Source organism: Eleginops maclovinus, chromosome 2, assembly GCF_036324505.1.
Source record: "Eleginops maclovinus isolate JMC-PN-2008 ecotype Puerto Natales chromosome 2, JC_Emac_rtc_rv5, whole genome shotgun sequence".
Lineage (NCBI taxonomy): Eukaryota > Metazoa > Chordata > Actinopteri > Perciformes > Eleginopidae > Eleginops > Eleginops maclovinus.
This window is the reverse complement of record NC_086350.1, coordinates 2450764-2476406: the sequence shown is the minus strand read 5'-3', so window position 1 is coordinate 2476406 and position 25643 is coordinate 2450764. Positions and strand designations below refer to the sequence as shown.

At 43.5% G+C, this 25643-nt stretch overlaps 3 protein-coding genes across 3 annotated transcripts; all 3 read right to left on the bottom strand.

Annotated features, from left to right (window-relative positions):
• Window positions 1-1084: 1084 nt before the first annotated feature.
• On the bottom strand, window positions 1085-11548 carry LOC134882811 (bromodomain-containing protein 1-like). The gene is given in 12 exon segments (XM_063910766.1): window positions 1085-2694; window positions 2993-3153; window positions 5404-5534; window positions 5837-5966; window positions 6082-6157; window positions 6159-6835; window positions 6966-7278; window positions 7375-7503; window positions 7637-7765; window positions 7847-8003; window positions 8212-9598; window positions 11263-11548. Coding segments are annotated over 11 exon segments (3288 nt in total). The 5' UTR covers window positions 9582-9598; window positions 11263-11548; the 3' UTR covers window positions 1085-2679.
• Window positions 11549-12082: 534 nt separating this feature from the next.
• On the bottom strand, window positions 12083-17236 carry ftsj1 (FtsJ RNA 2'-O-methyltransferase 1). Its single transcript, XM_063877351.1, has 11 exons — window positions 17188-17236; window positions 16432-16562; window positions 16269-16338; window positions 16051-16162; window positions 15468-15546; window positions 15328-15380; window positions 15197-15250; window positions 14772-14874; window positions 14147-14230; window positions 13293-13396; window positions 12083-12646 (listed from the first exon to the last, which is right to left on the bottom strand). Exons 2-11 carry the CDS (start codon window positions 16550-16552, stop codon window positions 12470-12472), a joined length of 957 nt encoding a protein of 318 aa, XP_063733421.1. The 5' UTR covers window positions 16553-16562; window positions 17188-17236; the 3' UTR covers window positions 12083-12469.
• A 1368-nt stretch (window positions 17237-18604) lies between these two features.
• On the bottom strand, window positions 18605-23919 carry LOC134881312 (serine/threonine-protein kinase pim-3-like). Its single transcript, XM_063908545.1, has 6 exons — window positions 23533-23919; window positions 22333-22442; window positions 21340-21390; window positions 20807-21170; window positions 20382-20558; window positions 18605-20268 (listed from the first exon to the last, which is right to left on the bottom strand). The coding sequence occupies exons 1-6, from the start codon at window positions 23603-23605 to the stop codon at window positions 20084-20086; spliced, it is 960 nt and encodes a 319-aa protein (XP_063764615.1). The 5' UTR covers window positions 23606-23919; the 3' UTR covers window positions 18605-20083.
• Between the last annotated feature and the right edge of the window lie 1724 nt (window positions 23920-25643).

Genomic DNA, 25643 nt, shown 5'->3' with positions numbered 1-25643 from the left:
TTGATCCAAATCTGTAAAGTAACTAGAGTATTAACGAGGGCAGTGAAAGACCATTTGCCTCTGAATTGGGGTGGAGTAGAAGTACATACACTTTCATATTCAGATCACAATGAGCATGTCTCTTCTGAGTTTATTCAGCCTGCAGTGTTTTTCTCTTCATCAGCTGTTTCACAGACAACAGGACGACAGCGCCACCTGGTGTGCAGCTGGATTCATGAGGGGAGTGGTTTCAGTTCATGGTGTTAGAGACTCTATTTTTGCAATTTGGGTAATTGTCTTCCTTTATATGGCGCTCAGACATTTCTAAATCCTCCAGATGTTTCTTAACCTGGCTGTTATTTTATTGGAGGATTGTTTTTTTATTGTTGTTGCTGGGCAGGGTTTTTTTCCAGTACTTTTTAAACCAATTGATGCATTTTTTTCTTCACAATGTTTGTTATAAAGTAAAAATCTAACTATTTGTTATACCTTGTGACTAGATTCAAATGGCCAACGTGTTTCAATAATTACAATGAATTAAATCAAATGACTATTGAATATTAAGAAAATTATTTGGGAGAATAAAATCAGAAAACATTAAAGAAAATAAAGAAAATTCACCTAAAATCTTTAGTTATAATTAAAAAACATGTAAATAATAATAAAACTAAACTATTAAATCAGTGATTTTAATGCTTCTTTTTTACGGTTTATTTTAGAGATTCTCAATTATTTATCAGAGGGTTACGTTTTGGAAAGTCTTGCCCTTTTCCTTTATTTCCCTACAAACCGTGTCACAACGTACGTCATAATTATACTTGTGCATTTAAGTTAAGCAAGTTTAAATGTGCAAGTCTGAAAAATAAAACTACCGAAACATTTAAATAGTAAAAATGTATTCAAATTAAACCAGAAAACTAATTGAAGTAAAATTCACCTAAAATAGTAATAATAAATCAAATTAATAAAATGCATGATAGTAAAATTTCATTTGAACAAAACTGCAACATGAGTTTTTTTAAAGGAAGATTTAGGAAACTAAGTTAATAGAAAATACAATCATATGAAAGTAAAGCTCATTATAATAAAACCAGGACACATACAATCAGTGATTCAATAACATATTTTAATTTTTCAGTGTTTTAGTATAAAAATCCCACCGCCTGCTGTCGGCTGGTTTCCGCCCCCGTTGGCTATAATAACTGTGGTTTTTCCCAGAGAATCAGCTAAAGTACCAAATCTATTTACACACGACATCCACATCCAGAGGGCAAAAATAAAGAAAACAGGAAGTCTACCCATCGCTACCCTGCCAAAAAAAACATCAAACACTATCACCTCACCATTCAGATTTAATGCTATTAAACCCCCAAAGAAACACAACAGAAGAAGAGGAGGAGGAGGAGGAGGGGGCCTCTACATGGGGCTCCTCGTGTGCCCGCAGTATTTTCTTACAATACTCTCTCTATAAAGTAATGCATATAAATGTTCTGCTTTACAATAAATTAGTACAGGCACATTCTCTTCTCTCCTACAGCCGCCTGTAGCTCAGTCCAGGTGGGAAAATGATTCTGTGAGCTTGAAATCATCACAGCACACAAACAGAAATCAACTGTAAAAAAAACACATTAGTGGGAAACTTGTGGGCAGCAGATTTTCTTTCTTTTTTTGGTTTCGGTGTGAATGATGCACTTTAGGCATTTTAAACTTTGAGAGCATCTATATAGATTTTATATAAATATGTACAAACGAAGAAAAAGAAAGTAGTCCAGTAAAAACATTCATGTAAAAAAAAAAAGAGATGCAAACACACGAAAAACAAGTAATGCCAAAGAAGCTTGAGAACTCAATAAGTTACAAAAACCGTAAAAAAGGAGCTGAAATAAAAATGTTTGTTACAGTATGCATGTTTGTTTTGTGTCTCTGCGTGAGAGATAGCACCAGCGGACGCACCGACACCGTCAGTGGATCGTCTCCTCCCACCGTATAAATATCTGAACGGCTAATGTACCAAAACTGAGGGAGTGAATAAATTAGTGTCAGGCCTTGTACAGGATATTTACAGGAGCTGCTGCACTCACACACACATACACACGCTTACATACACACTCACACACACACACACCCTCACACTGATGTCATGGCAGTGAGATTGTTGCAGCAGTCTTGCAGCACATTTTAAGGAGGTCAGAGGTCAAGTCTGACACATTCAACAGGGTACGTCCTGTGGTTTTTCGGTCCTCACAGTCCAGGTTTGACTCTTTTTCTTTTCTTTTTTTTGCACCAGCTAACCGAGTCCTTGCATAGCTCTTTGACAAAACAACATGGACGTCACAGGCTACAGTTGTTCAGACGGGGGTGAGGGAAAGATGTGAGGGGGGGGGGACATGAAAATGATCCAGTTTTGCAGGAAATGGTAAACATGTGTTTGTGCGTATGAGGCAGGACCGTGAGTCTCCGCTGTGAATGTGTTCAGAATAAAAGCTGAGAGAGGAGAGGTGGCTGACGGGAGGATTTCAGAGGGTTCAGTCCGTGACGGGGAGGCCGGCGCTCGGCTCCATCGCGCCGCTGACACGGCTCACGTGGTTCATGGCTCGGTCGAAGGCGAGCCGCACAGCTTTCCGGCCTCTGGAGGAGTGAGCCTCTGCCAGCTTGATTCTGTCGAGGGTCCGGTCGACCCCAAAGGGAGCCATCTTGGATCTAGGAAGCCATTGCCTGAGGAGAGACAAGAGGTCAGTGTAACGCAAAGGGGGGAGAAGCAATCCTGTACTTGAGTAAAAGTGGAAGTACCAGAGTGTAGGAATACTCTGTTACAGTAAAAGTCCTGCATTCAAAATGTGACATCACTATAGAGAGAAACTGCCTCTGGAGGAACACGGGGATTTTATCCTTTGCAGACCCTTTAGATGCACTAAAACCTATAGAACACCCCACAGGAAAGGGAAACCTCAAACCCAGAAGGGGCCTCTCCAAACAGGACAGTTTATACTCTCGGAGCGGGGGAGTTCCTCACCAGCTGCGCTTGCTGTCGAAGAAGTGGACGAGGAAGAGTTTCTCTGCGGACCTGAACTGCATCTGCTCTCCGGCTCTGAGAACGGCCTGCGGCGGCGGCGGCGGGGGAAGCTCCAGCCCGCTGTGCTGCCCCCCCGTCCTCCGCACTCTGGGGTCCGTGATCTGTGACGGCCAAAAAAACCAAAGAGAGAGCGGGATTGGAGTAAGAGGATTGGAATAAAGAGTGAAGTTACAGTCTGTCGTTTTTCCAACCCAGGTGAGATTTAACCACTTCCACATGAACGCAGCGAGTTCGTTCTGCCTCACATTTACTCAACCATAGTTCATATTGAAAACAAAAGCTATTTTCATCAACCTGTTGCAGCAGCTCACGATGCGTTTACTGATTTTTACTCTTTTTCTTCTCATTTCTACAGTATTTTGGTCTTTTATTGAACATTTCATTTAATCCAGAATATTTGATGTCGAGCCTTATCTGCGATGTGTTTTCTACTGTGGATATGTTTATATTTGCTGTTTAATGCCTGAACACACTGCCGCTGTGACAATAACATTTCCCAATTTTGGATGAATAAAGTATCTCCTTTGACTGTAGCTGTCAAATTCATAAAATAAGATATGCGTTATTGATCCAAAGTGGGAAATGTTTTCGTGACAGCAGCATCTTCAAAAAAAAAAAAAGGCATAGCACATGAGTATAAAATAAACAAACATGTAATACAAACAGCTCAAACAAGAAAATAAAGCAGAACTTAAAGGTGAAAGGTTAAATCTGTAGACGAATAAAACACTATGAGGGCCAAAATACAGCCTTTTAAAAGCAGGATATCATTTACATTAAGAGTGCAGCGTGTAGGGAAAAAGGAAAGAGAAACCAAGGAGCTCGTGGGATGAAAGCACGATGGAGACGCTGCGGGTGACGCTCGGCGCTTAGTTGACGCAGAAGTGGGCGTGGTCAGACCTAAACTGGGTTTGGAAAAACGACAGACGCTTTCAGGGCGGAGAGTGTCCTGCAGTCGGAGACACAAGCATGCACGGGCCGAGCCGCTCTGAGCGAAGACGCCACACACAACAAGCAGTCCGTGAGGGGCCAAGCTCCCGCGTGGCTGTGAGCACAAATCACGAGCTACTGCACGCACGATGGCAGAGGGGCTGATGGGTAATGATGAGACACAGAGGGGGGGAGGGACAAGCACGCACTCACCAGGGCGGGGTAGGACGGATATCCACTACATTTAGCCCAAACTAGTTTAAGAGGCTCCAGAACAAATGGAGAGGCAGGGGGGGGCTTCCACACCTCTACAGGAACAACGATAAGCAGGTTATGAAGAATTCAAAGCAACGGACACTCCAGAGAGGACACAAACACACACCATTTTTTTTTAAAGAGTACCTTTAAAAAAAGACTTCTGATGAAGTAATATCAAAAGAACGTAATTGGATATGAAAATATGTAATGCAACATCCATCTGGATAGAGATGTAGGTATTCAATAAACAAATATCAATGATGTACGATAAAAACATCGACTTTCTTTCAGGTTAAACGCCTTTACTTTGAAATCCAACGGCAAGTTTTTGTCATCATTTCTGTCAAAGCGCATTTCCTTCCTAAAAGGACACGTCTAGTCTTACTGTTTTAAGTAGTACTAAAGGATTTAGTTTCACTTGAATGTCTGGGAGAGCTAATCACAGTTTAGTTGCTTAATATATATGAATTTTAATGATGTGAGGAACTGATGCTGTCAGCCGGGGTCTTTGTCTGGTTCCAAGAAATCAGACACTCTCGAGTGAGACCTCTCCTCTTGAGTGGATTATGTGATGTCTTTTTCAGAAGTCCGATTTTGTAGTTAGAACTAGTATTTTATGTAAGCAAATTGTGAAAAAAATCAAGCTTTTTGTAGATCAAAATTGCACATGTTCTTCTGCTGTGCATTTTGAAATGATATTGTACTTTATTTTTCCGCCAGATGAAAGGCTAGCTGTACATGATGTGCATTTTCTGTACGTGAAACCAGAGATTGTGGGCTAAATGGATTTGATTTTGTTGGTTGAGCAGCCCTAATGTGAGTATGTAACTCTCAGAACACTTTTTCAAATCATGTTTCCTGTGCTTTTTTTATCACTTCCTGGAGGGCTGCAGCTCTGACTCTCTGCTGACTTCCTGCAGGACCCCGGGGGCCCCTGAACCTCAGTGCAGGTTTGGTAAACTTTATCTAAAACGCCTTCTTCCGTTCATTGGGTTGCACCGGTGGAACAGCGGAAAATAAGTGATGTGAAGGAATAAAGAAACATAAACGGGATCATTAACGGTGTTAGTGTCTGTACTGAGGGTAAGATCAGCAGACTGAGAGCGTGCCATGCAGGTTCATGCGTCAGAGGACAGGGAGCGTACAGACGGTGCTCGGCTCACCTGGAGACACTTTGGCAGGTTTGGTGAACTCCCCGTTCTCGATGCAGGTCATCAGAGTGCTCTTGTCGTCCACGGTGCTCCGCCGAACCGCCGGCGACCGCCCTTTACCGCTTTTAGGCACGACGACAGTGCTGAAAGAGACGAATGGGAAAGCAAGATAATGAAATGTTTGGAAACAACTCGAGTGCCTTAAACTGCGGCAGCTTCGGAGAACTTTTCAAACCAAATCCAGTAAAATATGACGATGTATGTGAAACTTTACATGTAAGAAATATCAAAGAAGGGTCCGAATCAAAGGTGAGGACCCCCAGTACAGTGCAGTGAGTCAATCCATATGTCCCCCGTAGACCTCAGCTCCTAACTTCTCCAGTCACATCATCCCCGCTGAAGGAGATCAGTGACTGAGTGACCCGGACGTTTCCCCCTGACTCACCTGGTGCTGCAGAGGACGCTCCCGCTGGAGGAGATGCTCGACTCGGAGGCACAGCGGCGCCGAGGCTCCAGCAGTCGTGGAGACGGAGAGACATCCTCCTCCTCCTCCACCACAAAACCGTTTGCTATTCCTGCAGGTAAAAAACCAGAAACATGTCAGTGGAGTTCAGGGTTATGCTGCGTTGTTATAGGAGCCCGGGACTTTTACACTCGAACTACACGACAATTTGAAACACGAGTCAGCACCTGTGCCAAGGCGTTTTATCGGCGACTCCTCATCCTCCTCGTCTCCGTCGGCGCTGCTGCTGTGTCTCCTCTTCTTAGGGCAGAAGGAGTGTCTCCAGGCGAGGGATCACCACCGACAGGAAGGTTTTGGAGCCAAGCGGCGACGTCGGCGGCGTGACAGCGGACGCCTCCTGGTTCTTTTGAGGTTTCTGGGGGCTGGCGCTCTTGGACTTGCGGAAGAGGACGTTGTTGCGTCGGTTGCAGGTGCCAGAGGCCTCGGAGTGGACGTCGCCGTTGGGGAGCGGCAGGTCGGGGGCGTGCCCGTTGGGTGTATCGGGCACTGAGGTAGACGTGTCGCCGTCGAGCTCCATGGGGTCCGTGCTGGGCTTGACAGGCTCCGGAGGTTCCGAGTCGCCGGGCGAGGCGTGGAGCTGCGACAGCGCCGCTAACAGCTCTAACGAGGGCAGAGGTGAAGGCTTGTCCTGCAAGGGTGAGCAGGGCTCTGCTGGGGGTTCAGGTAGTGGTTTCTCCTCTGACTCTGCGGGGGCCGGGTCGGGCTTGGGGGGCGCCGCCGTCGTCATCGACTTTCGGAGGGAGTTCTTGAGGCTCATCTCGCTGCGCACCTCCATAATGGTCTTCTTGAGCAGCTTGAGCCTCTTGCTGCGGGACGGGCTGTGCTTCATGGCCGTGCTCAGGTCCAGCTTCTCCAGCAGCTCCTTCAGCTGATCCTCCAGGGGGGTCAGCCGGCGGTACGAGGGGCTCAGCAGCCGGTCCACTGTGGGACAAATCATGTAGCATCAGTATTAGCTCCATCACTCCAGCACTTACAGTTCAGATAATATATATACACTGCTATTCCCTAAAATAGTTCAAAATTCTTGGATTTTCTGTTTCCTGTTTCTTACCTTCCTCCCAGGAGAAGGGGGGTGGCGCCTCCGGTTTGGGGGCTTCGGGGAGATGCAGCCCGCTGGGGAAGTCGAAACCGATCTTCTCCGCCTCTCTGCGGGCCCGGCGGAGGATGGCCCCCCCGTGGTCCTGCATCCGCTGGGCTGCCTTGTGGAAGAACGAGTCCTTAGCGTTGTACTTCATGCAGTTGAAGATGATGAGGTTGAAGTCTGCCTCAAAGTCGTCCAGGCTCCCATACTCATGAGCATCGATGCGTTTCCTCATGGTGGAGAAGTCCATGGGGTTCTTCACGTGGTCCAGGTAGTCCGGGACCTGCAGGAGACACAAGGGGGACACGTTGGAGACCGAGGAACACTTTCAGAGATCCACTTTCCTAATTTGTGCCAGGTTAGGATAAAAGAGGCACACCTCCTTGATGTTGACAGGCTGAGCGTAGATGCTGTACTGGTCCTTGTCCTGCAGCTGACTGAGCACGGCTCTCAGCAGGATGTTGAAGGGGGTCAGCTGGACCTCCAGAGCCGACTGCTGCAGCTTCATCTGACGGGAGAAAAGTGTTATTGTTATTATTATTATAAATAATATATATATAAATACGATGTTAGTTCAGAAATCAAATGGTATGCCATCATGATGGATATATACCATCATTATGAAACTAACGTGACTGTACCTCCTCTCTCTTCAGCTTCTCTCTCTTCCTGATGAGCTCCAGCAACAGGCGCGCTCGCTCCAGGTCGTGGCGGAGGCGGTGCCACTCCTTCAGCTGCTCCTTCAGGGCTTGGTTCGTCTCCATTCGATCCTGCAGAGAACAAACAAACTTAATTTGAGCAGGTAGAGGGACATTAATAGGATAGCGCTCCGCTGTGTCGGCAGCACTGACCATCTTCTTGACTTTGGGCGGTTGAGGGTTGGCCTGCAGCCGGCGGATCAGCGGCACGTTGTTCCTCGACTGCCTCTTCTGCACCCAGTAGCTCATTACTCGCTCCACAAAGACACGCTTCCTCTGGACCGCCACCTGGTTCAGGATGGTGTCGAAACTGACGGGAAAACAATGAAATATTCTTCAATAAACACTTAGAATTTAAGAGCAACATCCTCCATCTTTTAAGCTTTATATTTTTGTTCATTATTTGCAAAAACTCAGTTATGACAATCAGACTGCTGTTTCTTTCTAAACGCCTTTAAATAACTTATAATACTTCCAGGTTGACATGGCATTGTGTTGAGCAGAAGATCAGCGCCTACCTTGAAGCAGTGATACTGGGCCCAGTGTTGGTGGGGGTCTCAGGCTCTGGTTCTGGTTCGGGCTCCCCTCTTTTACTCTTCTTCTTCTGCCAGCCTTTGCCCCGGGATTTCCCCCTCTTGTCGGCCCTCTTGTGGCAGGCTCCATTTTTGGGATGTGGCTCGTCGTAGATGTTGAGCGGCCGGCGGTCGCAGCCTTCGGGCGTGTGGCTGCAGCAGTAGGCGGTCTTTTTCACAGAGAAGGTGGCGGAGCCGGATGACGTCACTTCTTTGACGGGCTCCATCTTCATGTAGAGGCCGGCCCTCTGGGCACAGCTGACATGGAAGGCGGTGTAACAGTTGATCTTGTCGCATTGAATGCACGCTCCTGCACCCTTCTCTTTACACAGGTAGCAGGTGAGCTTCCAGCGCGCCGGTGGGATGTTATGCACACCGTCGATGGGCTCGATGAAAACAGTGTCAGAAAAGCCAACCTCGGGCACCCACAGGGCGCACGCTACATGGCCCCAGCGGTCATCGTCGGTCTTCTTCATGGCTCCGCCTCTGTTGGGGCAGAAGACACATTCAGAGTGCCGTGACGGACGCTGCAGGCAGTGGCGGCACAGCCACTGGCCCTCAGGGATGTACGGCACGCCGTAACACTCCTGATGCACTGCAATGTTGCAGGAGTCGCAGAAGAGGATGACGTTACTGTCGGCTCCGTCTCCATCCATGCAGATGCAGCAGACAGCGTCCTCGTCCACCAGCGACTGCAGGTCCCTCTGACCCTGTGTCGCTGCGTACGACTCCTTCTCGAAGCGGTCCATGAGGAACTCAAACAGGTTGTGCGACACCTGGCTGATGCCCTCGCTCTTCCTCTTCTCATTGAAGAGCTCCAACCAGGCGTAGTCCTCTTCGTCCATGTCGTACTCCACCTCCTCATCCAACTCCTCCGCCGTCCTTTCCGTGTATTTGTAATAAGCTGCCGGCCTCTTGGGCACCACCGGCAGGTTGTATTCCACCGTTCTAACCTTTGCCTCCAACAGGCCGGTGCTGCTGTGTGTGGCGGTGCCACCATGTGTGGCCATGAGCGCAGCGTTCTTTTTCTGCTGGTTGTTTTTGAGGCGCACAGAGCGCACCAGGACCTGCTGGGGCTTCTCGTTGTTCTCCTTGTTGCTGTTGCATTCCATGATCTCCTGCGCCATGGGGTCGTCGTCAGAGATGACGTCCATCTTGTCGTAAATGCTGAGCCGGTGAACGCGGCCGTCCACCTCCAGCTCTACAATCCTCTGCGCCTGTGCATATGTCAGCGTCTCGCGGTTGGGCGAGGGCTTGATGGGAGAGGAATCTCTCTTCAGCACCGCAGGCCGGTGATGGCGACTTTTCTTCTTCATTATGAAGCCTAAAGACCCTGAAGACCAGACAAACACTGTGAATGATACACTTGTAGGATGCTGTGGAAGCAACTGACAGCATTTCCCCTCATTAACTCTGCAAAGCAACAACCAGTACAAAAAGCAGCATTCTGGATCCAACGGAACCTGCAGTAGTGATTAATATCCACAATACTTATTGAGGCATTGCATAGGTGATGATGGGCAGCTTATGTTTACACAAGGATGTCATTACCTCTCCCTGCCTTTAATCATAGAGGACCAGAGAAATATTTTAAGTCAAAACACACATTTAGTCTTTGTTAGTTGGAATTCTGAAACAGAACAAGCGTAAAACACTATCAATGTATTACTAATGCAGCTCGTCATTCAAATGGTATAGCAAAGTCACAAACGCTCCCCAAAATCGTTTTGGTAATGCTGATCAAGAAATACTATTCTGTAGTGTTTTTCTTTTGCAGCAGAATTGGACAGCAACTGCATTTTGTTTTGCAACCATGTGTTTCAGAATGATAATAAATGATCAAACCTGTTTAACAATAATAACCTTCCCAGAAAATAAGTCTAGCTTTGTTCAGCCAAGACTACTAAATCTACTACTGATAGTCAGTGAACTCTGCTAGATAGTGCAATCACTAAAGTACTGCACCAAAGGACAACTACCCTAAAGTTGCACATCAGGATGTTATACTACTTAACTTCATTTTGGAGGATCTTTACTAAACTACATATATTGGATCATTTAATACTTTTAATACGTTTTAAGCTAGATCTTGAATGCAGGAATAAAATATAGTACTTTTAAAGAGGTGATATTTCTGATTAATTTCTTAAAATATCTGAGTACTTTTTCCACCTGTGTGTGTGTGTGTGTGTGTGTGTGTGTGTGTGTGTGTGTGTGTGTGTGTGTGTCTTGCAACACATTTAGCTTATTGTAGTTAACCTATCTATCTAGTATGTTGACAGCAGATTAAAACAAAATGTGTTCTTTGTTGTGCAACTTAACCACAAACATTATGGAGTCGTTTATGTACCCTTGGGTTCGGCTTTAATTCATGAGATCATGATTTCAGTTGGCTGCTGCAGAGTGTATTTAAAGGGGGCGGAAACAGATTGTGTGACTGCGATAGTGTTCACTTGATGAATGAAAGAAATGTGGCCAGAGCAACACACAACTCAACGCCGACTGCAGCGAGCCTCGGGTGGGCTCAGCTGGTCCGCATGAAGCCGCAGAGAGCTGCTTGTTGTCGAGGAACCAACGGCTAACTCATTCGGTTTCTCTCAGTTGAATGGTATGCTAGTCACTAGCTACCGTTAGCACCCCTTTAACCAAACCACAACGTTCATGTTCTGTTATTTCTAGTGACCGCTTTAACGTGAAACACTCCATACATGAGTATTGGAAGAAAACACGACCAGGCGGTGTCCTTTCCTCGGTGTCCTCCCTCTCCTTTGGTGGGTTGAACGCATTAGGACACTCCGTCCACAAACTAGCCTGCTAGCATTACAGCTAACTGAAGGGGGGAGGAAATATGGCGACAAACACAACAAGAAACTGCCTCTTTTTGGGGGAAATAAAGGCTTTTCCTCTGAACAGCAAGGCCTGGTTTTAGATTTCAACCTACCCGTACTGTGTGGCGGTGATAATAAATACTTGAGGGTGGAGTGAGGCGGAACTTACCTCGGTATTTTCACGAATTCAGCTTATAAAAACAGCAGCAATGGCGGCACGGCCTGCGGAGCGAAGCGGCAGTTAAATCCACATTCAGTCCGTTTATCATCCAACGGCTAGCGCTGAACCGAGTGCAGCTGGAGAGAGAGCGACGGGTATCCAGGGCGACGGAGCCGGTTATCACGTTGTTAAAATTCACTGTGCTCGGGGTTATTACCGATGTGTAATAACGTGAATAAGCTGTCCGAAGCGGCAGAGCTCAGCGGCTGCCCGAGCTTCTCTTCCCCCAACAACAATGCGGTTGTGCGAGTCCTTACGTCATGACGTCACCGCGTAAAGCACTACTCGGGTACGCTGGGGGGCTTTTCCAGTTTGCGGTGAGTACTGTACATAAACTGTGGCGTAAAGTAACGAAGTACATTTACTCAAGTACTGTACTTAAGTTCAATTCAGAGTCACTTTGGACTTCTACTCCCCTACATTTCAGAGGTGAATGGTGTACTTTTACTCCTTTACATTTATGTAACACCTTTAGATTACACATGTGGATTAATGATGTGAAATAAAATCAACACTTAAATCAGACTTTAGTTCCACCTGGAGTAAATTCACAAGCTATCCTGCAGTATACAAAGAACTAGCTGCACCTTTACCAGCTTTGAGAACACTTTAATGCATCAATAATTATAATCAAACACTATCAAGTACTTCAGTAGAAGTGATGAACTGGATGTATGAAAGGTCTGCTTATGGGTTGGGAAAACTTTCCTCATTCTTAAACTCAAACTCTCAGATCACGACGCATTAAAAACGCATGACAGACAAAGAACCTATTTCAGTGTTTAATTACACTTAAAAGAAATGACTTTTATTGTTAAAATACAAAATGTTGTCAGTTCTTCAACCGTGGTGGATGAAGGATTTGTCCCAAGATACTGAACATAAATTCAGACAAAAGGTGGTAAAAACACACACTCTTCAGGCTTTAAAAAGTACAGCAAACCGTCCAGAGCATGTTTAGCCTAGCTGAGCATAAAGACTGGATGCAGGGAAAGGGTAGCTGTCGTTATGCTAAGTTAAACTTGCTTGGCCTCTTTACTGGAAAGAAATTAAACTAATTTCCATCTTCTTGTCGGACAGAAATGAGAGACTTTCCCCAAAGTATCAAACTGTTCTATTTAATGGCTGTGTAACGTTCCCCGCAGATCAGCAGCTGTCAGACGGATGAGTTGGATTTGGCTGGCGGACCCGTCTCGTCTTGGCTCTGGTCGGGACGTTTGGCGTCCTCTCTGGACAGCAGGTTGTTTTTGCGGAGGTGGCAGGCCTGCTGGTAGGGGGGGCGGATCGGCAGCTGCGTGGGGGGGGTGTACTCGTACCGTTTACCAGAGTCCAGCTGAGGAAACAACGGGTGTGAGATTGTGATAAGGATAATAATTTAATGGCAGAAAAAGTTTGAAATTATTCTTATAGTTTAGGTTGTTTTGCATGGTGTAAGAACCCCTAAAAATATCCCTGAATTTTTCCCTTAACTTAAAAATGTAGACCTATTTAAGGAACACATTAAAGGTGGCTTACATGTTATGTGTTACATCTGAAGGGGTTTCATTCCCTTGATAAAAATACCATAGTATACCAAAATACATTTTAAAATTCCAGTGAAATATCTTAGTTACATCACTAATAATGTATAAGTAATAGAGAAAGCATGATATCCAAAACTAACATATTTATTGTTGTTATATATCGCAGTAATATGTACACACCTTATTTAATTTATTATGTTACTGTTCATATTTTGTTCTCTTATCTTCCCACATTTTTGCATTAAAATTCTTATATTTATAGAAATACTTTATGTATTTTTTAAAATTATATTCCAAAATGGGGCAACTGTCACAAATGGTATTTTACCCTGGGATAAATAAAATATTCTAATTCAGAAATTAGTAGAAAATGACTGATCCTGACATGTTTGATTGTAATAACCAAGTGTCTGCAGTTCAGTTTGCCTCAGAAAAGGAGACCCCGTGTTTCCTCACCTGCAGGGGGTACGTCCGGTCGGAGTCGAAGGCGCTGAGGTCGCCGCACGCCAGGAAGGGAACGATGACGCGGTTCGGACCCTCCAGCTGGTTGAAGTCCACGTCTGAGGGACGGATTGCAGAACACAATGAGGAACAGGGACTAAAGACTGACTACTAAACAGAGATCTACGGGTGTGTAACCCTGTTTTTAAATTACAAACAAGATGTTTAGAGATACGAACAGGGCTTACAGTATTAAGAAAAAGAAAGACTTTACATTTAGCTGACGCTTCTTTTTTAAATGCTACAAAAAGACATTTCATTTAAGGTTTTATAAATGTGCTTTCAATTAATTTGTGTCATTTGCCAAACATTTTTTTAAACACACCTTCTCCTGCTGAGAGAATTGTTCATTATTTCAAAATCTGTATTTGCTGAGGCTACATGGTCCCAAGAATTAGGACAATCCAACTCAGTGTTCATGGGGATTTGTTCACAAACACTGAGGAGATTCTTTAAAAGCCCACAAGTTATTTTCAGATTTTAATCAACGATGTTTCTTAATACGCTGATTCTCAAACCAAAATAGTCTTGATCTCCTCATTTGTTGGAAAAAATAAGAAATTCTGTGTGAAATCAGCCACTCAACACCCCCATATAGCCCAAATGGAACGATCCTTCATTTAATAAACACGCCTCTGACATTGGACTGAGACAGTAGCGTGAAATCTGTCTCTTTTTTTAATCAAATAAGTCAAACATTCAGCGTCACACCTAGAGATCTGTTATGCAGAGCCAAGTGTATTCTGATCCGTGTCATGTATCCAGACACAGGCAGAGGCTCTAAAGCAGGAGGAAGGGCAGGGAGTTACCGTAGGAGTGATCCAGCAGAGGGTTGGACATGTTGGGGACGTAGCCTTCAGGAGGGGAGTAATTCTGACACACAACGAAAGCCTCTGCACACACACACACACACACACACACACACACACACACACACACACACACACACACACACACACACACACACACACACACACACACACACACACACACACACACACACACACACACACACACACATACACACACATACAGTAAATAGTGTGTAATGTGTTCTCTATTAGACAGCTCAGTTAAGGTATTTTAAGGCATGTTGTTTTTATTCTAAGAAAAGTAAGAAATAACAAATTGCACAGAAAATCTGAGTAAATACAAAGAAGTCTGAATTTTATATTTCAAAACACAGAATTATTTCTTACAAACTTAAAGCTGGATTTGTTCTTATTTTCAGGAATAATTATTATATAGAAAAGTTAAAACAACCTAAATAAATTACCAAAGGATGAGGAATGCCTCTTAACTAAATAAATAAAACACAGACGTACAAAATATATTTAAGAATAAAATTAAAAATACAATAAATTATTATTGAATCATTTTTTCATCTCAGATGTTTAACAGTAACTACACGGGGGCTTGTGATTGGTCGCTCACCGATGCTGGAGTTCCTGCTGCTGCGGGGCTTGGCGCAGGTCACACCACTGAAGAAGATCTTGAGCTGGGAGTACAGCAGAGTCACGTCTTTCCCTCTGAAGATCTGAAACACAGGACCATGAGGGCACGTCAACACAGGTTTACGCCTCTTAGTTCTAGTGCATGTAAATGGTCTGCAAAGGCTGAAATCCCTGTTTTCCTAGAGGGAGTGTCTCTCCAACACTCATTTGTTTTGTCCAATGATTTTGCTTTTTGGACAAAAACACATTTAAGGAGCTTTAGAGATGCTGTTAGGTGGACCAGGCTAGCTGTTTCCAGTCTGTGTGCTAAGCTAAGCTACGCTAGCTAACAGGCTACAGCTTCAAATTTAAGAGTGAGTTATGAATAGAAAATGTACAATGAATAAGAATAAAAGTTGGACCCACCTTGGCCACAAACGTCCCTCCAGGTTTCAGGACGTGAGTTGTGATGTTCAGAGCCTGAGAGACCAACAGGAAGAGGAGTCAGAGTGACATCACAGAGACACAGGGGACCACAAACACACCTGTGTACTCACGGCCAATAGGAGCTGAGCCTGGATGTACTCGTCCACGTCATGGAGACCGGTTACTATGGACACAGAACAGGAAGTTGATTTTTAAAATGGGAACACAGGAGAGATAGGAGTGGACAGACAGGAAGTGAACGGCGTCTCACCGTCTGGAGCTCCGTCGCACACCACCAGATCAGCCGGCTGACCCTCAAAGTGACGGATGATCTCCTGAGCTGTGGACACCTGAGAGGAGGAGGAAGAAGGTCATGTGACGCAGCAACGCACTTCTTCTCGTCTTTAACAGGAGAGATGTGTCATTAAAAAATCAACTACAGGACCTATCCCGTCGCTGCAAGCTTCTCAGCAGTGATGTTAAAGATGCTTTCACAGATCCTGGTAGCACTGGGATTCAAAGTCGTTTATCAAGAATATGAAGTCACTACTTTGTGGGTTTTATTCCTAAACAGGTTGAGGTTTATACATGCAAATAGAGAATAGGGTGGAGAACATGGACACCGGAGACAATCCAGACCCCATGGACAAGCACGACCGAATCTGAACTGTAAACAAGTAAAAAAGGAGGAGGTGTGCGCTGTATGGCATTTACCTTGAGTTGTACCTTTAATGATTTTCATGTAACAAAAACAAATCCAAGATCCTCTTAAAACCCTTTTCGTGAACAAATAACAAAATCTAAATCTCCTCAGGAACCCACAGAACCAAAAAACTCCAACTTGGTTCCCTCACCTTGGTAATGTCTCCCTGGATCTGGGTGACTCCTGCCAGAGGAGCCATGGCCTGCAGGTCGACCGCCACGATCTTCACCTCCTCGTCCTTCTCCCCTTTCTCCTCCAGACCTCTGAGTCGAAAATCAAAACAATAAAATAGGCAGAGTATTGTTAAGATACACTTAACTTATTTCCAAGTCTGTATACACTTTTGAGAAAAAGAAAAGGGGTATAAACCTGAGTTTCCGACTGAGGACCTGACTCCAGCTGCCAGGAGCTGCACACAGATCCACCGCTCTGTTCACGCCTGAAAGAAAAACATGTAATAAATGAACCTCATTAATAAAGAATCTATCTAAGATATAACGGAACCCCTCCTCAGGTGTCCTCCGGGTCTCACCTGTGAACAAGTTGAACTCCTGGTCCAGCTGCAGCAGCTTGAAGGCGCTCCTCGCCCTCCAGCCTTCCTCTTTGGCCAGACGATAGTATATGTCCCTCTTGTCTTTGGAGGAGCGACCCATCCTGACCCCTCTGATGGGGAAAAACACACATGACCAGTAACACATAATCACTGGTTTATATCAGTGGAACCACTCAAAGAAATATGGTGAAAAAATCACCATATTTTACTTCCAATTTGTGTGAGTTATTATTATTTCTTGGGTTTTTTAATGCATAAAGTAGTTCCAAAATTGGATGATGGATGGACGGATGGATGGATGGACGGACGGACGGACGGACGGACAGACAGACAGATCTATAAAACACCAATATACTACAGCAACAGGAATATGGACTTTTACTACAGTAGCACACATAGGATTATGTATACAAATATAAACCAACTAAGAAAATGCTCTGTTTTCTTTATTTTATGTAAGCCAAATCGAAAAGCACCACTTAATAAAACTAAAAATGTATTTAATCCACATTGAAATACCACTCTTATCGTTCAGAAGACAGTTTAACCTGTTTTTAATAACATTTCAAGCTGAGTTTGGCGACGAGTCCACAAGAAACTACATATGTTATGCATTTAGTCTAAAGTTAGGTCTGTATATGCCTTTGGGGTGAATAAATACAAGTTAAAATATGAAAAAAAACACCATTTTATCGAGTTTATTCATGTTTTAAGAACCGTTAGCTGCTGCTGTACCTTCTGTTCACGTGTTGTTCCGGTGTTGACGATGGAAGGACCCCTGGCGACAGCTGTCCCACAAACGCCTGTTCAAAAATGATTTCGCAGATTTTAACAACTAATTCTAGAAGATTGCACACAGGTATTTATTTAATCATAGTTTTATTTTAATTATAACATTCCATTATTCATTATTTTAATTCCTATACAGTGGACCCAGTTGTATGTATTCTCAGTTGCGGCCGCACGATGTCGCTATAGCTCTATAATACAGCTTTGTAATGAAGACGTTTCACTGAAAACACAATTAAATATTGGTCCAAGTTTAGAAAATTAGAAAATATAGAAACCGTTTCTTTAAACAAAAATAGTATGGTTGGAAAATAAACGTTCAAAATGGACATAGATTTGTATTTAAAAGGAATAAATGATTTGCAGTTACAAAGACTATATCTGGTCTGATAAGTTAGAACCAGCTGTTTTTAGGTTGTAATTGTACATTTTATACTATACAATATAATGTATTACCTTTTCCAATTGTTGATGTACTTGTAAACAAACATTTAAATACAAATACTATCTGCTGAATGTCTGGGCCCTTGGAGGATTTATCCAACCAGATGGATTGTGGGGCGTCCCATTTCACATATTTGTTTATATTTACAAACAAATATGTACTGGTATTTCAACTGTGTCAACAGTCAACGGAATTATTCAACTATTAAATAAAAATACTCTGTGTTTAATGTCCACTTTGCCATTATATTAATATTAATATGAACGTTTCCTGAGGGTTTATTCTCCACTTGTGTTCCCTGTTTACACTTAACAGGCATTTTGAATTGTTATAAAAGTGAAATTATATTTAAATGAAAGATTCAACTTTATTGTCATTGCACAGAGTACAAGTACTAGGACAACGAAATGCGGTCTCTGCATTTGACCCATCCTAGTGTTAGGAGCAGTGGGCTGCCATTATGTACGGCGCCCGGGGAGCAGTGTAGGTAACCAGTGTCTTGCTCAGGGACACCACGGTGGCACTAGGTCTTTCGGGGACTTGAACTGGTGACCTTCCAGTTCCCAGGCCAACCCCCTATGGACTTCGCCACCACCGCCCTGATGAAGTCTATTACATGAACACTAACTGATAACCTTATTCAATGAATAAATGAACAGTAATATTTAATAGCTTGTTGGTAAATTTCATTTTGTTTCCATAAGGGATAAATGTGCTTTCTTGATAAAACTCCGATCGTTTCGATTAACTATTTTGAAATGGAATTTGTCTTCCTACTTTTCTATTTGAATGTTTAATAAATGATCGCTGTACATAACGTGTAATGTATCAAGTGGTTGGGTCACACACACACACACACACACACACACACACACACACACACACACAAAAGCAGATTATATACAAAAACCGGTTTAATTTGAAAAATCCATGAAAAAATATTTCCTGTCAGAATTGTATTTTTCAAAACATGAAAACAAATGAAATGAGAATGAGTTACTTCTTAAAAACTTAATCCTGAATTTATTCTTATTTCCAGGAAGAGATTTTTAAAAGACAAATGTAAAACACCTTGAATAAATAACCAAAAGGATAAGGAATGTCTCTTACCTAACACATATAACACAAATGTACAACAAATATTTAAAAGTGAAATACATACAGAATATACAAACACGAACATTTGCATTGACTTTGCATTTCTGAGGGACTGTTTCGTGTTTTCAGAGCAAACAGAGGACATGCTTCCAACATATCAAACAATAAGCAGCTCTAAACAAAGACAACCAACAACCCAACGAAGAACATCAACTGTAGAAAAATAAACGTTTCCCCGGTAGTCGAACGAACCGTGAGACTTTTATCAGATATTTCCTGATTTTATAACCTAATTCTGTTCGTTTCAGTCTGTATTTAAATGAGGAACAGTCTTTAAATGTTTTCCAGACAAAAGTAAACAACAAAGGATGTGATACGTTTGTTAGAAGAAAGAAAATGTACTCAACAGGTATCAAAAAGTCATGTTTTGGTATCATAACTTGATACACAGCTTCTCAGAAGTGTGTGTGTGTGTGTGTGTGTGTGTGTGTGTGTGTGTGTGTGTGTGTGTGTGTGTGTGTGTGTATGTGTGTGTGTGTGTGTGTGTGTGTGTGTGTCTAGTATCCCATCATGTCAGCAGGACGGAGAGCTTCACCTGTCTTGGAGGTGTTTCTGGAGGTGGAGGCCGGTTCCTCAGACGACATGAAAACCATCTTTGAATTAACGTAGATTTTTGTCATCCTTAAAACTCTTCCGTTAGCCTAGCTTAGCACAAAGACGAGGAGGTATAAAGACAACTAGATACAGCATTGGAGGCGGGGCCCTGTTCAGTCCAGTGGTGCATGAGGCGGTGATAAACTGACCCAGCACTGTTCCTGTTTCCAGTTCTATTTATACCTCCATGCTGCTTTGTCCAAAAGGTAGACAAATCCACCGGATAGCATCTATAAGAACCAATAAACATGTGGTTAATTTATCTGTTGAATCAATCTTTTTTGGGGGGTTAATGTGCCTGACGTTTTGGGTTCTCCTGTGCCTTGAGTTATTATACCTGTATTTACAGAACTAAAGGAACCTCTGCAGAGCTCCACCTGTCTCCTGATCTGCAGGTCGTTACAGTGGCTGCACTTTCTCACTTTATCACGTAAGGCACTCTGAAACAGAAACACCCGGCAGGCGTTGAGGCTCTATAAGAGCTGCTCTATAGTCTGTGAACAGCAGGGGGCGCTGTGGAGTGACCCACCACACGCAGAACAACACTTCCTCCCAGCGGCTGCTCAACACGGAGGGAACTGAAGCCGCTGGGACGCAGCTTCCTGCAAGGCATCAAATATCTATGCCCCGCCCCGTGTTGACCAATCAGAGGCTCTGCTGGCAGGATGAGGACGACGAGGGGGAGGAGTCTGCTGTGATGGCGTGTAGCGTGATGCTGTCCGTGTGCTGCACCTCGCTGCTCGTCACCCAGGGGTGGAGGAAGATCTGCTCCAGGGTAGGCCGGTCCGACGGCTGCTGGTTCAGACACCAGCAAATCAGCTGCTGGCACTCTGCGAACAACAACACATCGGTGGTTCAGTATAAAACCTTTGTTTTCTGCAGAGCTTCCTCCCTGGACATCAATGTGAAACCTGAGATCTGATCACGTAACATTCAGACTAACCTGAGGAGATCTTGTGTCTGAAGTAGACCCGTCCTCCAAGGATCTCCTCGTCCTGTTCGAAGGGGATGTCCCCGCACACCATGTCGTACAGCAGGACGCCCAGCGACCAGACGGTGGCCGAGCGACCGTGGTACCGACGGAACCGGATCCACTCGGGAGGACTGTACACCCGCGTACCTGGAGGAGGGAGAAGAGGGTACAAGTATGTTATGTATTGAAGAAATTAAGGGATGTATTTGTAATGAGCCTTAGCATTAGCCTCATCTCAGGTTGAACCACTTAGTTTAAGCATTCCTCTTCCACAGTTTCTCACTTTTAAAAAATGTCTCTAGGTTCAAAAGTCTCAACCTTCTAGAGTCAGACCACCCGTTGAGAAAAATGTATCCTGTAACTGCAGCTATTAGATCCTATCAGATGATCCTCACCATCGAACTCTGTGTAGGCGCTGTCTTTGAGCAGGGCTCCAGAGCCGAAGTCGATGAGTTTGATCTGTCCGGTCCTCAGGTCCACCAGCAGGTTCTCGTCCTTGATGTCTCGGTGGACGACTCCGCAGGTGTAGCAGTGCCGCACGGCCTCCAGCACCTGCAGGAAGAAGCCGCGCGCCGCCACCTCGTCTAACGCGCCGCGCTTCGTGATGTAATCGAACAGGTCCTGCCCCGCCTCCGGACTCTCCATCACCATCATCCAGCCGTCCGCACACTCCCACCAGTCAAGCAGCCGCACCACGCCGCCAAACGCTCCGCCCACCTTCTTCAGCAGCACGATCTCCAGAGGAACCACGGCGCCGCTCTGAGAGGGAAACAGACCGTCAACTCACTGGAACAAAGGTCTTGATCTCGATGAATGCATATGGAAAATAAAGCCCGAATTGCACGAGGGTATATTGTATTAGAGTTAATGTTGTAACCAATCTGACAGGAAGGAGTTATCAAACAGTTCATCTGAAGGTAAATCTCACCAGAGAGCCCCACTCTGTCACCCTCTCCCTGCACACATGCTTCACAGCCACCTAAATTAAACAAAATAAAACATGATTAGCACACAGCCTTCACATAACATACAACATTAAGATGTCTTGATTTAGAAACACACAATAAAACAGCAGCCAAAATTAACAGAAACATGAAGCTCTTTGTTTCTCTTTAAAGTATTTCTCTGTTTTGGGAGAATTGAGAAATAATGAGAATTGGAACCACTTCCTGTTACTAAAGAGCATAAAGGGAAGTAGTATGGATAGGTTTCATTATAAACATGAAAGTAAAGCTTCATTGACCATGTTTCTTTGTGTAAACAAAGACCACATGCCAGGCAGGACAGTGCTGTCAAGCTGCACAGCTGTCCAGAGTGAAACAGGAAAAGAGTCTGCCTTCAAAATAAAAGCACAAAGAAAACGTGAAGGTGGAGTTCTTAATACGAGAAACTAGTTAATTGGCAATAAGAATTGTATAATGTTTCATTTGAATAAACATTTGTCATTTATTTTGTAAGTATATGAGAGTAATATTTAATTGAAAAATAAAAATAAATTGTCCCAAAAATCTGATGTCTATCGGCTCTTAAATCTATTAAATGTGGAGATGATTGTAATTTCAAAGACTTTCACCAAAGTATGTCTTAAACTATGCTGTGTGAGACAAAAAATGTGTAATTAATGATGGTATGTGTTTAATGGGCTGTACAAGGCATATTGTTGTTTATAAAATAAAACAAAAAGGATTAATCTGGGTTTCACTTGTTAAGTAATGTGTTTGATTGATTTACCCTATTTGCAGTAAAGATGTCAAATTCGAATCCTGGTAAAAATACCAAACCTGAAATGCTGGATATTTGAAAAGTTTAGCACTGCTTTTATTTTGAAGGCAAGCACCGGAAACGCTTCTTCCCGCAGTATGTAACTAGGCGCATGATTCGAGGCCACGTGCTGCCGGGACCAAAACAAAGCGGCTCTTACCGGCAGCCCATCGGCGAGGCGGACAGCCGAGTACACGGTGCCGAATCCCCCGCTGCCGAGCACCGAGCCCAGCCGGTACACCTTCTCAAACGGCTGCTTCTCCGCTTTAGCTGTAGAAACACAGAAATAAATAACAAAATCAGCACTAATTCATAGGATTAGGACGTTTGAGAAAGAGTTGCGCCAAAATCTGAACCCCCCGCCCCCCCACCCCATCCCCATCGAGCAATAAAACAACAATCATCACAACCACACAGTTTCCCCCTATCATTTCAGTAAATATATTGCTTTGATTTGATATCGAAACACACACATAGATCACTGACAGCATGACACGCGTCCTCAGGTGACCCCTGTTGTTGTTCTGTGTCAGCTGTTTAAAAATGGTGGACCGTCGGCATCATCCTCATCTCTAATTACAGCTACGAGATAAAAGCAGTACACGTTTGCTGTTTCAGGAAAAAAGGGGATGACGGTTTTATTACGAGGTGTTAACTACCATGTAAACAAACATGTTGGCACCCCAGGACACATGTGGGGTATTAAATCAGTTCATAGTTAGTTCCTCTTGTATAACAACATCTGGAATACGTCAGGGGCCCCTATGGACGGATACATGTGACTTAGTGAGGCATACATTGTCATTGATAACCTCCTGTGAGCACACACACACTTTGGACACACACACACACACACACACACACACACACACACACACACACACACACACACACACACACACACACACTCTTTCTCCTATAAATTGCATGCACAAAGAGAGTTCGGTGGGACTTCCACAACCGGCTCTGGGAACCTCGTATTGCCCGTGTTGGTGTATGATGCTATGCCGTTTGTAATAAACCTTATTATATACAAGATATAAACATCGCTACAAGATATACCACACACACACACACACACACACACACACACACACACACACACACACACACACACACACACACACACACACACACACACACACACACTAATAAAGTTGACTTTGACTATAAATGGATTAAAGAGACATAGATAAACCTGCTGCTCTTTATTTTTCTGATTTTATTATGTGTATATATTGTTTCCACCTTGAAAGACTTAAAGATTGCTGCTGTAACAACATAATCTCCCAGTTTGGGATCAATAAAGTACTTATCTATCTGTCTATCTATTTATCTACGTGGGTTACGAACACGTTACCTTGCTGCAGCTTCGCCGGCATGTCCATGCTGGCCGCGATGTGAGAGAAGGAGCCCAGTTTAGAGAGCAGCATGCTGCCCCCAAAAATGGAAAAATACACGCGGAAAATATTCACGTATTCAATCCCAGATAACGGCAGAGTCCTTTGTTCTTCTTACAGGGAAAACAAGACGTTCATGCGGGGAAATAACATGTATATTCTGGTGCAAAAAGTCGGTAAATCCAGGCATCCAGAGAAGCGCGCCACTCTGCCTCATGCTGCTGCCAATGTTTACAAAAATATCAGACAGATCCCTCCGCCTGACCCACGCTGAACTTTAATTCAACATCGCTTCATATCCAAAACTAACACTTGGAGAAACAGACGCAACGACGTTTCGGTTCGCGGTGAATTTCAAGTCAGTGTGGCGAAAAGAGAGCTCTAAATCAATGATTAAATACACGGACTGGTTTCACGTAGTAGCGCTGGCGCAAGTATACAGAGGTCGTCACTCCGGGAGTGCTGCGGTACATCACAGAGCGGTTTCAAAACAATCACATGACAAAAAAACGTATCGAACAAATAACAATAAAAGACTCCAAACGTGAAGCTATAAATAGAAACACAAGTGAAACAATCGATGTGTGTATTGTGTTATATATTATACAGGTGCATTTATTAACACATGTATTACAAAATCCCATTGTTTACTTTCAGATGAACCCAGTGCCCTCAGCGTGACTCGTCTGCAGCAGGGATTTCCTCCATTTCCCAGAATGCCTTTCAAAAGCACCCAAAATCCCTGGCATGAGACAGGGTAAATGTGACACTGCAATATGAGGCTTTCTCCTTATGTTTTCCTGAATACTCTCTGTTATTATTCTCTGTCTTTCTCACACTTATTGTGAATATATCTCACAACCTGAATTTCTTTTATCCAATACAGTACAAACTCATATTTAAAACGCTGTCCATTGATCAGTTATTTATGATTAAACTGGTAAAAAGTAAAATAATTTAAATAAATGATGCCCATCTCTTTAATGCTAAATACTTATAAGTGCTATACACGGAGTATAGTGCATTATAAGCACACTCAACCTTTCATACAATAAAGTGCATTTTAGAATAGAAATAGTCTCTAGTTCCACTTACATTTCCAGTTCAACTTCAAGCGATAACGATAACCACTTACAGCGACTTATAAAGTAAATATATTGCATCATAATAATATAGTAATCTATCCCATCTATAGGAATGATAACACTTTGATTAATGTTAGCCAGTTACACGTGTTACAACACTTGAAGTCATTATAAGATGCTTTAAAATGTGCTAACAGTGTTTTCATTCATCATATTTAATAAGCATCATTTAAACCATACATATATTGTGCTATAAGCAGGTTGGACACATTATTAATACCCAATTTGATATTTCATTAAAGAGATGGCCACCACAGAAAGTTTTACCCCAAAAAATGACCTTTTTATCCGCATTTTAATTATATTTTGTTTGTTTCGTTAGTTTTTCTACACAGCAGTTGTCTGTGTGTTTTATAACTTCGTCCCCTGGCATTGTTTCCTTCTCTTCTAACCCTAACCCCCCCCCCCCCCCCCCAAGCCAGAGAGTCTAAATGTAGGTCAGCCCCTCCCCCCTCACTCTAAGTGAATGTAAAGAGACAGAAAACAGATGTAAAGAAAAACAAAGAGCTGCTGTTGTTCTTCAAACTGATCGGAGGTCACATGGGGTCAAATATCCCAGCTGTTTACTTGTTAGCCTCTCAGAACATTGGTCTAAAAGTCTCCTGTGTTTATTATCTTTTTGTCTTTCCATCTTCACACACATAGTTTAAGGTTGTGTTAATGTGGTGTTTACATGTGGAATATGTCACAATGGCGTTAGTGCGATACAGTCTTCATGCTAAGCTAAGCTAACTGGCTCGAGATGTATCATTACATTTATTTTACAACCATTTCTTTCGTCAAACTCTTCACAGTTTTTATTTCCGACATGCATCAACATGACAGATACTGTGAAAAATAAAGTATAATTTCTAATTGTTTGTTGCGAGATTCCTATATTTGCGATTAAGATAGTGAAAGCTGTGACTTCAGTGTCCTCCAGGCTT

Coding starts and splice junctions, on each gene's coding strand:
- ftsj1 (XM_063877351.1), bottom strand. CDS start 16,552: ATGGGTCGCTCCTCCAAAGACAAGAGGGACATATACTATCGTCTGGCC. Junction 16,163..16,268: donor GTCCTCAGTCGGAAACTCAG/GTTTATACCCCT, acceptor TTTTCGACTCAG/AGGTCTGGAGGAGAAAGGGG. Junction 14,875..15,196: donor GAGGGACGTTTGTGGCCAAG/GTGGGTCCAACT, acceptor CCTGTGTTTCAG/ATCTTCAGAGGGAAAGACGT.
- LOC134881312 (XM_063908545.1), bottom strand. CDS start 23,605: ATGCTGCTCTCTAAACTGGGCTCCTTCTCTCACATCGCGGCCAGCATG. Junction 22,443..23,532: donor GCCGGCGAAGCTGCAGCAAG/GTAACGTGTTCG, acceptor GTGTTTCTACAG/CTAAAGCGGAGAAGCAGCCG. Junction 20,269..20,381: donor CAGACACAAGATCTCCTCAG/GTTAGTCTGAAT, acceptor TGTTGTTCGCAG/AGTGCCAGCAGCTGATTTGC.